The following is a 13,748-nucleotide window of genomic DNA, read 5'->3' on the forward strand; positions in this document are numbered from 1 at the left end:
GCGCAGCGACCGAACAGGTGGAGGATGTTGACGGCCCGGAGCTCGGGAGAATAATACAAAATGTGGAATATACAAATGGGTTATTATCGCCTCAAATCTTAGGAGTACACTCTAAATGAAGAAAACTCTTATCGGATTTGAAAAATTTACAATTACTGTGTAGTCGTTTTCCCAGTTATAAAATAAAAATTTTAAATTCTTGAAACGCAGCAAAAAATTCTCCCGGAGAAAAGGGGAAGGAAAACTGACCATCCGCCATCCGCATTCGCCCTTCGACTCGCTCCTCACTTCAAAAAAAAATTAACAAAACTTTTCTTTGGAATAAATGACAAATGAGATATGGCTCAAAAAAGAACTTTACAAAAAAAAAATGGTCTTGGTGCATCTGGAGGTAGTTTGGTTCGTCAAGGGTGGGCACTATCCTGCAGGTAGTTTACCTCACTAGATAAACATTCAAACACAACGACTTCTGTGTCAACCATCGGACAGTTCGGTCCAAATCCATTGTTGTTGGAATGATGGGATGAATATGTGTACATTGTTAAATTTAAAACATAGAGTTTTAATCAGGTCCTTCGAACAATTTACTACAAAAACACAAATACCAGCAACTCGTTATGGTTCTAGTCACGAACATATTGTTGGTTTTTCGAGCCGGATATCATCGAGTTAGTGATTAGTGACAAGTGATTTAATTCGTGCATCAGCGAAATCACCATAGCAGCATCCGACAACAGCAGAAGTCAAGTCAAGCAAGTCATGTCAGTGAGCATCCTTTATCATTCCCGTTCAGATCCATTCCGTGAGCGACACATTTAATTCAGCTTTAATTAATTTCAATCACATATTTCATTTCAAAATGACTGAGTTAGCAGAATTAACTGTCAAGAACAATCAAATCACAGCTCAGCTTAACAGAATATCAAAATTTGTTGCATCATTCCCACCAGGTGATAATGTAAACAAAATTAAATCACGCATGTCAGCCCTAGATGATCTCTACAAGGAGTTTAGGGAGGTTCAATACTAAATCGAATTAATTGGCAAGTACTACGAAAGTGACAAATTTTACTTCAAAAATTTAATTTAATTTTTATTGTAAAAATTATAATTGACCTCAGACAAAAACAAACGAACATCTAATGTTATAGTGGCGGCCGGGGAAAATGGGAATGACTTAAATTACTTTGGGCTGTATTTAAATAAATCTGTAATGGTTATCATTAGAAAGATTTACGACAGGGACCGATTTCTTTGAATACCTGTGTTCTTAGAAGGAACGATTTAAGAAGGGTTTTGTTTGCAGGTGGTGACAGGCAAAAATTTGACCCTATCGTAAATCTTTATAATGATAACCATTACAGTTTTATTTGAATACAGCCCAGAGTGATTTAAGTCATTCTCATTTTCCCCGGCCGCCACTATAACAATACAATTTAACGCAAATGCGGAAGTTGCCTCCCGCCAACCATTTAGCACTCACCGACACTTTGTACACTGCCCTTATAGTCTAAGATCCCACCGCATGATTTCTACGTTCATCTGTTTTTTAATCAAAATACCATTATTATAGATAATTATGAATAGAGAAATATGTTTCTGCAGGGTTGCCTATCAAAATATGGCCGCAAGTATTTTTTAATTAAAATTAAATTAATTAATTTTTTCCAAACAGTTTCGTTCACTTGTTTTTTACATAAATTATAATTCATTTCAAAGAGAGATGTGTAAAGAACTTGAAAAGTTTGGGTTGCCATTTCTCAGTTGGCCGCAACCCCTTGGCAACCGGGTGTAAACATGTACCTCTCTGTTTAATTTATAACTTCATAACGTATCCTCATAAATTATATATCATATTAAAGCTAATTTTTTTCTCTAACTGTTAAAGATAGATAAGAGCGAGAGAGAGTTAGCGCACCACACCGTGCATCAGATAAGGATGCATTGTGGGTGGTTAAAATAAAAATGAGGCTATCTAATTGAGCAAAAATGATGTGAAGTTGACAACTGAGAAATGGCAAGCAAAATTTTTCAAGTTCTTTACACATCTCTCTTTGAAATGAATTATAATTTATCTTAAAAACAAGTGAACGAAACTGTTTGGAAAAAAATAATTTATTTAATTTTAATTAAAAAATACTTGCGGCCATATTTTGCTAGGCAACCCGGCAGAAACGTATTTCTCTACTCATAATTATCGACTGTAATTACACAAGAGGTTTTTTTTGTCCGGATAAAATTGATTTTTTTTACGATAATTTGGTTGCTTGGTAAATTGACGACACAAAGCACCCGATAAAAAAACGAGTCCGAAGGACGAGTTTTTTTATCTGGTGGTGTTAATGAATAATAATAGGTAGGTAATTATGAAACATTGAATTGGGCATTTTGCACTTCAATTTATTACAAGCTGTGTCAAAGTTTAAGATTGTTGGTTCGTTATCATAACAACAAACAATAATCAGGTTCGAAAAAGTTTGCCATGGAAGTTTAAGCACATTTTATCCAGATGTAAAGTTAGGGCTAACTTTATCCGATGTCAAAGTGACAAATGCATCGCGGCTTATGGGATTTTTTATACATGAATTAAATTATCTATAAAAATTGTATTTTGATTAAAAAACAGATGAACGTAGAAATCATGCAGTGGGATCTCGTACTATTAGTAATGTCAGGGCTTATTTGCTCCGTTTCAGCGCGAATTCTCTGCCGCAAATCTTCTAAATTGTTTGGTTTATTAAAATAAACCTTCCATTTTAACTAAACCCATAGAACAAAAATGTTGACATTAAAAATTAAATTCAATTTTTGAAGTACCTAAAATTTGTCATTTTCTAAAAAAAATCTTATGTAAGGTATCAAATTTTTTCATTCATCATTTAGGTAGTACGAAGGCCTACCCGAAAAAGAAGAAACAAGTGGGGATTGTGATTTAAAAAAAATATTGATGACGTCATTATTAGGAGATGAAAAGCTGTCAACATAAGTAAAGTACTGAACAATATGCACTTTTTAAAAACAAAGTCGACTTCTTTGAGGATTTTTCTCAGAAATTAATACTTACGAACGCACTGTATGCCGTATGTACATCAGAGCTTCGGTGACTGTATCCGACTAGTTTTAAGCGGTTTCGTTTCGTTTGTTCCAAGTAATTCTAAGTTTTCAGTTAGCCCTTTTGAATTGTTAATTTAGTTTCCTTTTTTTATACAGGGTTTCGTTATCTTACTGGCCTGGTGACCTTGCTAGCAAACGGACAATTGATCGGTGTACCTACTTGCTTTTTTATCCTTTTTATGTGCTTATCGTCGTGCCTTTTTGTTAGTACTTCGAGGACGAGACGAAGATCACGAAGACCTCCCTTAGGGCGCGTACAGACTACGCGAACCGAGCATGTAATGTAACATGTAATGTAATGCTCGTCGCAAAATTGGTGCCACGAACAGCCGACGAACCGAGCACGCAACGAACAGCTATACTCTGTCCACTGATGATAGATTGCACACTTTTTTACAGACACAGAGACGAGTGTCTACACTTTATAACATTTGCTATATCATTAATACTCGAAGAATAAATAATTCCAACAACAGTTTATAACAATTATTGAAAATACCTGTACTGAAACTTCATTTAGAGTCACAGCTGTAATTCTGTAAACAACATCATAGGCATAGGATAACTACTGGCGGGATGGAGAATTTTGTATGTTTCAGTGGGTTATGTTTTTAAGTGATTTTTTTTATAATCGTCTCAGTTCAGTTCGATAGTTCCGAGGTTGCGTGTCATTACAGCTACATTATACAGGGTCGCTAAAAAGTATGGATTCAGCTAAATATTTTCAGAACGGTTTAGCAGAGCTCATTGAAATTTGGCACACAGCTAAAGTGTTTAAATTTTATCATTTGATAGTTTTTTCAATTTTTAACGTTATTTATTTCGTGGGCGGAGTAAAGATCGGTCTTCGTCCTTCGAGAACAGGGTTAATTTTAGAATTAAGAGAAGTTGTGGAGACCGAAGGGAAAATGATACACCGACGGTGAAGTGTGAAAAGTGTGGTGGGGTCCCTGTAGGTTCGAGTTTTCCCGAAGGTTGTGGAATGGGAGATTGTTGCCAAGCGCTGCGGCAGATTTAGTGGCCCTTCGCACGGAAGGTTTAGGAAGAACCGAAAGCCTGGGTGGCGGATTTGTTTCCTTCCTTCAGCACCGAGAGGTCGTGCCCACTCGACAGAAGAGGATCACCTCCAGTCCTCCCCCGGAAACGTGAGGAGCACCCCGTATTTGGCCTTTCCAGGATGACAAGAACAGCGGTACCTAACGTGGTTTATTTTTTTCAAACAGGATGTATTATATCGCACCCGTGTGGCCTAGCCTGGAAGCCGAGCTGTTATCACTGTCCGATGCTTTTTGTTCCCTTTTGCGCTACACTTGACTTTTTTAGGACGTTATCGGTGAGTGACACGTCAAGGTGAGCCCCGGAAGAGATCTGCGGGCCTCCGGGTACCGCAGCCGCCGTAACTGTATAGCGCGCGGACAAGAGGCGAAATCCAGTGTAGGGCACTGATAGCAGGATGTGCGAATCGAAGGGCGTGACAGCAGCGAAACCAAATTCATGCAGAAACAAGCGTGTGATTAATAAACTCTAGTCCATTTCGGGAACGGCCATTTATTGGCCATAAGGAAAGTCGTGAGCACGTGTTTAGCGGAAATTAGGTTGTCGACGCGGGGGCAGATTGGAAATGAGGTAATAAAAAATGGGGGCACACTAAGGGGTCAGTCTTGGGGGGTGCCATCGTTTTTTGAAGGGGACAGCTTCTTGACGGAAACCCCGGGTCCTGGAGCTTCTCAACAGTCCTTAGTGGAAGGCCTCTGTTACATCAACCGTTTTTTGAACAATGGCGTCTGGCGTCACGGAGGAGACAAGCCGGGGAACTGCACCCATAACGTATTAGTTGGTGCAGAGGACAGATATCTGACGTAACAGGTATTAAGAGTGACAAAATGGTATGTTATGACTTATGAGAGTAAAAATTAAATTTGAAATACAGTACAGTACTATTTTCAGTGTCAAGCCGTCAACAACCGGAGATTACTCCAGTTGTACCATTTAAAAATACAATTCAGAATTACCAACTCAAACAGTCCTTTTTGATCCCCCGGTTATTGTAAAACTCTGACGGAGATTATGAAAAACAACATGAAAGTTTTTTTTTTTATGCCATTCCCGTTTTTTGCCATACGGCTTTTACGGTACCTTTTTGGTCGGCGATAAAAAAAAAAAAAACAACAACATGAAAGTTTTCTTTTCAGAGAATTCTTTTCAATAAAATTCAATAAAATAAACTGTAAACAATAATAAATATAATTTATTTTAGTCAATGTTACATGAATAGGTACATTATTGGAGGGTACAACGGCTCTTCGAAAACACAAACATTAGAACAAGAGAGCAGACCTACAACTAAAATATTTATACAACTTAAGGCACTATATGATGTAAATAAAATATATACATATTACATAAATAGGTACTTACGCGTCATTTAAATATCATGTAAATGAAATAATTAGGTTTTTGACGAGTTCCAAAAAGCAGCGGCTTTTTGAAAACTCGCGCTTTTTGGCTTGTCTTTCTTACTAATTATCGGAGATTTCGGACAAGTAGAATTTGAATTTTGATCATTTAACTGTTTTCCTAACGAGGTATTTTTAATTTCTTTGTGTTTGGACATATAATATTCATTGGATTGCTCTTTGGCTAATACCGCTTGAGTCTTTCTCAGGAGAGAAGGTGATGGACACTTAAACTTTACACTACTTACAGGCGTTTTTAAATTATTATTGTTATTATTATTATTATTAGTTCCGTTACTTTCGGACACCGATATTTTCTGTACTATTTTCTCTACTTTTGACTTAGCTACTATCTTTTCGTTTCTATCATCTACAGGTTTGGGACTACATAACACTTTTTTTTGTTGTACGGGAGAAGAAATAATTTTTACGTTATTTATTTTGTTATTAGTCTCAAGCATTTTTACGTCGTTTTTCTCTAATTTGGGTTTTGCTTGCGCCGCATTTTGGTCTGCTCTACCAAATTTATTATTGCTAACTGTAGTTTTTGGTGGTTTGTCGAGTTTATCAAATTTCTTGATGGTCTTGGCCACAGATCTTGAAGAATAAATCGGCAATCTCTTCAAGCTACCTGTCGAACTTGGTGATTTACCTAGAAAAACACAAAATCACAAGTGCAAAATCACGCAAACTTCAAACAACGAAGGCAAAATACCACACTTAACCAAACAAAAAAGCATACTCACATTTCGCTGTAGCTCTTTTGGTTAAAGTATCTATTTTACTTTCGAGTTTTAATACATTGTTAAGTTTTTTCTCCTCCGTACTTAGGTCAGAACTGTTCGTTTCGTCGTTCACTTCTTCAATCACTTCTTCACTAGCTTTAATAGGCCCGAGAGCAGTACTACTTAAAGTTATAGAGCTACTTGAAATAAATTGGAAAGCAGTATCAACTTCGGAAGATTTCTTTTGCAACTCTGGTTCTTCATTAATTGGAAATTTCTTTCCCAAAAGAGGAGTTGACGTGCAAGAGCTACTGGTGGTTAAATGTGAAGAACAGTCACTTATTCCACTGTCACTACGCTCGCTGCAAGCTCTTCTACGTATAATCTTCTTGTCAAAGTGATCACCATTTTCTTTCATTACAGGACTAACTTTATCATCAGTTAAAATTTCTTCAGGTAACGATTTAATTACGTTTTCCAAAATATTAATATTACTGTTTGCTTCTTCTTCATTCAGACTTGACATTCTAGGTACCGAGTTACCGGTTATTGAGGGCCTAGGAGTGCTGGGTGTAGAATTAGCAGAATTTCGTCTACTTGCCGAAAGTGTTGCCATTCTTCCAAGCGCGCGGATAGCATTTCCAGTTTTCTAATAAGCCAACACACAAAACTCTCATGCAAAAAGAACAAAAAAAAAGCAACAACTGAGACCTGTATGCTAGTTCAATTATAACTTTTCACATTATAATCTTAGACTGAGTTCACCACTTCAAGTGTCAAAAATGACAAGTGTCGAATAATCAAAGACACCCGTTTGAGTGAGGATCTCGTGATAGCATACTGTGATCTCATTTTGTTAACCAAACGAAACACAACACAACATACCTGCCACTTCCGTCTAATTATGAATTTCTTGAGTTTATCAGTGGAGAGCACAACAGTGCTCTTGTGACTTTCCGGATCCAGCCAAACGTGTTTGAGGCATTGTTCAGCGGATAAACGCTCTCTGGAATTTTAGTGTGATTATCGAAATATTTCGAGTGGGTTTCGGACCTACTCTTTCCTTTTAAGTAAAAGCGTCCCGATAAAATCTCTGGCGCTCTGCGAGACCGTGTTAAAAGCTTCATCTTCAAAATCGTAATCTGCCCTGGTGATGTTGGCGAAAGTTTCGGCGTCATTGTCTCCCATAAATGGAGAAAGGCCGGATAATCTGGAAACAATTAGGATAAGCAGACGAAGTTTCACTCCATAAATTTTCATTACAACACGTAACAGATGACACCCAAGGACCACATATCGGATTCGACTCCGATAGGTTCGTAGTTTATAATTTCCGGCGGGATGAATTCCGGAGTGCCGAACAACACCCGGATCGGAGTGTCGGGGTTGAGCGTCTGGGCTAGACCGAAGTCGATGATTTTAATCTCGTGGGAAGTTCTCGTGTGACACATGATGTTCTCGGGTTTTAAATCTAGATGGACCACGTTTTGACTATGCATGTAGGCCACGCCTTCACAGATTTGGCGCATGAAGAGGATACAGTCTTTTTCAGTCAGCGTAAAATCATCGGCGACCACACGTTCGAACAACTCCCCACCAGAGATACTAAAACGTGAAGATAATGGCAACGTCCGGAGAACAAACCCAAAACTTACTATTCCGTCACCATGATCATTTCTTTGGGATTCTCAAACGCCGCAGCCAGTTGCAACAGCTTCTGGTGCCTCAACAGGTTCATTATATCGATCTCGTCCTGAACCTTGTCCCTGTCCTTAGAAGTCCTGCACTTTATGAACTTCGCTGCGAGCTTCTGCGAACTCGACTTCTCGATCACTTTGTGGACCACGCCGAAGCGGCCCTTGCCCAACTCTTCCAGCACTTCGAACCGTGCTTTGAACTCTGGCCCTGGCTCCAAAACGACAATTCGAGGTTCGAATCCCGACTCGTCTGAAATTAACCGACGTCATTCAAGAACTAATTTGAAATCCTTGCTTTTACTCTTCTCTTCCAACAACAACGTGTCAGACTCTTGACTTGGTTTGCTGTAGCCGTGGACGTTTTGGGCGCACACTCGGAAGACGTATCGCGCTCCGGGCTGAAGACCTCGCAGGGTGTAACTCAAAGAGTGGCAGTCTTCCGTCGCCGTGGTCCAGACGTCGCTACCTGCGAGGGAATACTCGACGGAAAATCCCGTGACGATTTTGCCGCCATCGTAAGGTGAGCTGCTCCACGCTACGGTGACGCTGTCCATGTCAGCCGAGACGCAAGGCTTTCCACTTGGGGGATCCGGCGGACCTAAAACGTATAACATACAGTGCGTGACCGATTTATGGAATAAGTTTTACTGAGAAGAAATTGAGGCCCCTAATGATTCTCCACTAAAGCGTTATTTTAATTTTCGAAAGAATTGTATTTTTGCTTGTTTTTGTTATTGTTGTTAATTTAATCTGTGCTCGATTATATCCGATGGCTTCATCTTTACTACTTGCATCAACAGTTATCAAAGTGAAACTTTAATTAAGCTGTTTTGGGAACCGTAAACAATTTTAATCACCTGAATGATTACAGCACTCGCACTGTATATGTACGTACTTTAATTGTGTGTTAAGCTGAACAAATTCCTTAACACAATGACTGCCTTTATTACCATAAAAACGTTCACTGTTGACAGTCACGCCGGTTAACGAGGCAGAAAGTTACTCTGTTTGATTACAAGCAATCTTAATTTAAAAAAATTTATTTATCTGACACGTGAGTATATAAAGTAAAATTCGATTATGCAAATGCACAGTTATTACCTTCAACTGAAACGGATGCGTAGTTGGAATCGGCTCCGAAACGATTTTCCACAGACACATCATATTTTCCGCTATCATCAGCGATGATGTTTTGCAGTAGAAGACAAGAAACTCCATCGCTAGATGTAATACTTGTCCTTTCGTCGTTCTTTAATTCTCGTCCCTGTAAAAAATGCATAATTCAAATTGTATTTTAAAAATGCCGATAGTAAAACAAGTGCAGGAAATTGTACGAAATGATAAAATTAATTAATGTTCTTGACTTTCGTCGCACGTATGCGTGTTTATGCATCTGCACCTAATTACAAACTAAACTGCTTTCAGCAACAACATTCATTATCATTCATTAACTTGATAAAATGAATATTAGTCATCTACAGTAGTACAGTTATAAAAGAAATGATATGTTTTTTTTTTCTGGGTTTATCACAACAAGGTTACAATATATAGGTAAATAAAACATAATTAGTAACGGGATTGGTACAATACCTAATTCCTTTATAAGTGATTTTAGCATAATTTGAATGTTCTCTACTTCTCTAGTAATAAGTATGTCAAACTTTGAAGATTGATTTACTTTTTCCATGCACACAGTATAACTGCGTACTTCCATCATGAAATTAATTTTTCCAATTATACATTTACCGGCACATTTTTTTAACACTGAACATAGTCCATACTTAAGCTGTTTTTCAGCGAGGCAAGTATTACTATTGAATTAGAATATTTGCATTTTCGTGATCAATCCATGACGTCACAGACAAATGAATTCCAAGTCAATCTCTGCTTGTAATTTCTATGATCCCCCAGAGCAGTTTTGAAATCCAAAAATGACAGCCAAGAGGTTATGTACGCGTAATTTCGCGTTTTTTTGAGCCAGAACAAGTTGAAACAAAGCCAAATGGAGCAAAGTGAAAATACTGAAGTGGAATGATAAATTAGTGTTAATTGAAGGGGTAAAATTGTCGTCACTGTAGGTGCAGAAACTGCTGACCAATTATTTAACGCAAAATGTGTGACAAAATACAACTCAAACTTTTTGCAATAATCTTCACAAATTGTGCATCACAAAAAAATGAAGTTATGCATGAGCTGTTTGAAATTTGACAATAACTCCACATTTTCATGCAGCGCAATTACGTTACTGATTTGACGTAAACATTAAATATAATTGAAATTCGAATTTTAATTGAATTCATCGCTTAAGTCCGTAATATTGCCGTTCACGATTATTTTAAACACGCAGGAGGCCGCGATATTTTTTTGTTAGATTGGTGTCAGGTCCTGTCATATGACGTTTCGTTTTGAAATATTCGCATTGTTGTCAATTCCATCATTAATTTAGTTAATACGAATTTACCCAGAACTGCCCTACAAATATGTATGTTTCATTTCAATTACAATTTTACAATTATTGTTCCTAATGCGTTCAATTATTTAAAAAATGTAACAACTTGGGAGCAGTGTTCGGTTGAATTATAACCTAAAATAGATTTATTAAGACAAATCACAATACTGCCAACTAAAATGTCAGATTTTCATAGATAGTCCGAATTTGAAATAATCGTGAATGGTTTATATGTTCAATTTGAAAAAAAACAACAGATCAATGCATTGCGAGCTTGATTGCGAGTGTTTGCTATGCAACCAATTATACCACAAACTTGTCAAAAATGGTTGACTTGAAATGTCATTCATGATTAAATTTTGAAATACATAATGTAAAATGTTAATGTTCCGATTGATGAAATTGGTCTATCGGGATAAGTGATAACTGATTGGCATGGTATAAATGCATTATGTGTATTTTTTCTTCAGTTGAATACATTTTTCTAATTTATTTTATCAGAATAGCCATTCAAACAACTTGACTTTTTTTTAATTGTCAAGTTGCTATTTTAACGTAACGTTGGTTACTTGATTACATACTGTCGCGAACAATAAATTTTGGTCGTCAATGTCATTTCAAAATTTGATTAATTGTCACAAATTTAAAAAAATTCCCTGCCTAATTATGCCCATGTCAAAAAAGTGTCAAAAAAATGAGATAAAATGACAATTAATGTCATACAACATGATGATAGGTTATGATATTTACGACCGTTTTACAATGGAGCATTTTCGATTGGGTCAAAGAATGACCTTGACGACCAAAATTTATTGCTCGGGACTGTACATGGATTGACCTGTGTTTTTTTAAACTGAACTTAGGGAATGAGTATGGAGTTATGTTCAAAGTTATAAAAATGTCCCGGTATGCTGCTGAATCACCACCGTTCTACTTCTGCCCAGAATTTAGCAACACTAGAACGAGTAAATTTGGTACTGTCAATCCTACATAAACGTTAACATAAATGAAGTAGATAACTAGGAGTATTAAAATTTACTTCAAAGCCTAAAAGACATTTAACATTTAACCCTTACTAATATTTAGGGAGGTACCTATTTATAAATTCTTACTAGTGTAGGTATCTCAGAAAAAACCTTTTAGGTATTTATTTATCATTCAGTCTTTAATATAATACATTTTGCAACATCAACCATAAACTAATTCTAGACTTGCAACACACTCTTCCAATGTATTTATTATCATTTCATTTGGAGAAAAGATTTTTCCTTGCGAATATTTTTTTAGTTTTTCAAATGGGTAAGAAATAATCTGATGGTGTCAAATCCTGGAATCTGTTTGGTCTTTAGTTGAAATACGTTTCGAAAAGTTAGAAGAATCGTCTCCCGAACAGCTGCAAACCGACTTCGATGTTACCATCTCAGTCTTTATTGGTCACCATTCAGGCATTTGGAGATGCAGGCAAACTATGAAAGATATGTTCATACGAACGCTTTCTTTTTTGTTTATTCTCGAAAATCATGTTATGCAAAGTATTTTCTGGGGTGATATACAATATCAGGAATGCCATGGAAATTTGACAATTTTTGTTGAATGTCATGCATGATAATAAACCAAACAATTTTTATATTAAACATTTTTTCATAATTTTTCAAATTAAAAAAAGTTTAATATAAACATTGTTTGGTTTATTATCATGCATGACGTTCAACAAAAATTGTCAACATTCTTGATATTTCATTTTATTACTTGGTAAGTTAATTTTATCGCCTTTTTTTTAAATTTTATTCTTTTTCCCCATAATGGCAAAACTGTATTTATGAATACAGAAAGATACGCTTGTTTGAAAATTACACAAAAAATGTATGGGTGCTATTTAAAAAACCAAAGTTGGTTGCCATAGCAGCGAAACAAAAGAAGATAGGAACAAACTAGAAAGACCAGATGATGCAGGATAATACACCAATCAACTTTTATATTAAACATTTTTTCATAAATTGTCAAATTAAAAAGTTACAGTCAATCTTTGATACTTTTGTTCCACCCTGTATATGTCTTCCAACGCGGTGTTCATTAAAATCACTCAATTCTTAATAGTGGCGTAGGAAGGACATTAATAATTAATATTTACATAAATTTGTTCGCGGAATAATACTTACAAAAACAGGTCCTCTATTGCCGGTTCAATTTTATGGAAATTAAAATTATGTTTACTTTAAAAATTGACGATAAGCAATCGGTCAAACTTGTAACTATTTGTCAAACATCATTCGTACTCATTAGTCATTTCCGTCGCAACCGCATTTGTTTTTGCTCATGAGAAACGTTCTAGGCGATTAGATATGAATACCCCCTCGTAGACATCATTTATACAAAGCGTCTAGAAAAGAACGTACCAGTATATCAAGAGTCCTGTGGAATTGTTAGGTTCTATAATTTTTTTGTGTCAAACTATGTCCAGCCGTCAAAGCCGTCAAATCAGATATCAACAGTCAAATGTCAAATTATTAAATTTTAGCGTCAGTTCGACGCCTTAATAATTTTGCTTGTGTTTTTCTTCAGTTTTTCTATATTCTAATTACTTTTGGTCCCAGAACAGTCTTCAATAAAAACCTATCATTAGTGGACCTACATAACCCCTGTTTTTTTTTTTATTTGGTAGTACAATAATATGCTACAGAACGGCAAAAATCAAATACTGTGTGGAAACTTTAATCGAAATAAAATTCATAACTTGGACATGGGCAATTTTTGTAAAAAATCCCGAACAAGGGAATTTTTGTTTTTCTTTGCCCACATTTTGACGCATATGGTTTTTGCATATCTATCCCCGGAAATGCGCACCCACCCCTTACCTTTTTTGAAGTGAAAACTTCTTTAGGCGCGCCACATACATTTTATTCCCGGGCAGTGAATTAGTTTCATGCGACACGGTAAAATCGTTCGCAGCACAAGCTAAAATCGTTCGCAACACAAGTGAAAATTGTTCGCAGCACGACACGGCAAGCTAAAATCAAGGGAGTGGCGTTTTTTAGCGGAGCGAGCGAAAAACAATCAACTGTGCGTCACTTGTCAATTTTAAATTTTCATTGTACGTTGTGTTGTGACCTGATTGACCTCAGTGCAGAGCTGCAGGAGTAACTGTACATATATACAGGATATTTCACGAGTGATAATGAGCCTGACGTAATTTAAAATGAAACTCACACTATATTTCCGAAAAAATCTGGGTACTGAAATTAAAATGTCCGGCTTTTTTTGAAAATGTATTGTGGGTTGAATTTATTATTTCGTCAGACTCATTATC

At 36.5% G+C, this 13,748-nt stretch overlaps 1 protein-coding gene across 1 annotated transcript in view; it reads right to left on the reverse strand.

The window, feature by feature from the left end:
* Positions 1 to 5,344: 5,344 nt before the first annotated feature.
* LOC138128798 (titin-like) overlaps positions 5,345 to 13,748 on the reverse strand; it is an 85,827-nt gene continuing 77,423 nt past the window's right edge. The window contains exons 27-34 of the mRNA XM_069045035.1: positions 9,094 to 9,256; positions 8,294 to 8,590; positions 7,951 to 8,242; positions 7,559 to 7,900; positions 7,353 to 7,505; positions 7,181 to 7,301; positions 6,317 to 6,944; positions 5,345 to 6,222 (exon numbers count right to left, since the gene is read on the reverse strand). Coding sequence (XP_068901136.1) covers positions 5,564 to 6,222; positions 6,317 to 6,944; positions 7,181 to 7,301; positions 7,353 to 7,505; positions 7,559 to 7,900; positions 7,951 to 8,242; positions 8,294 to 8,590; positions 9,094 to 9,256 — 2,655 coding nt within the window. The 3' untranslated portion in view covers positions 5,345 to 5,563. The remainder of the gene's footprint in view (positions 6,223 to 6,316; positions 6,945 to 7,180; positions 7,302 to 7,352; positions 7,506 to 7,558; positions 7,901 to 7,950; positions 8,243 to 8,293; positions 8,591 to 9,093; positions 9,257 to 13,748) is intronic.

This window comes from Tenebrio molitor, chromosome 1 (genome assembly GCF_963966145.1).
Source record: "Tenebrio molitor chromosome 1, icTenMoli1.1, whole genome shotgun sequence".
In the NCBI taxonomy this organism is placed as follows: Eukaryota; Metazoa; Arthropoda; class Insecta; order Coleoptera; family Tenebrionidae; genus Tenebrio; species Tenebrio molitor.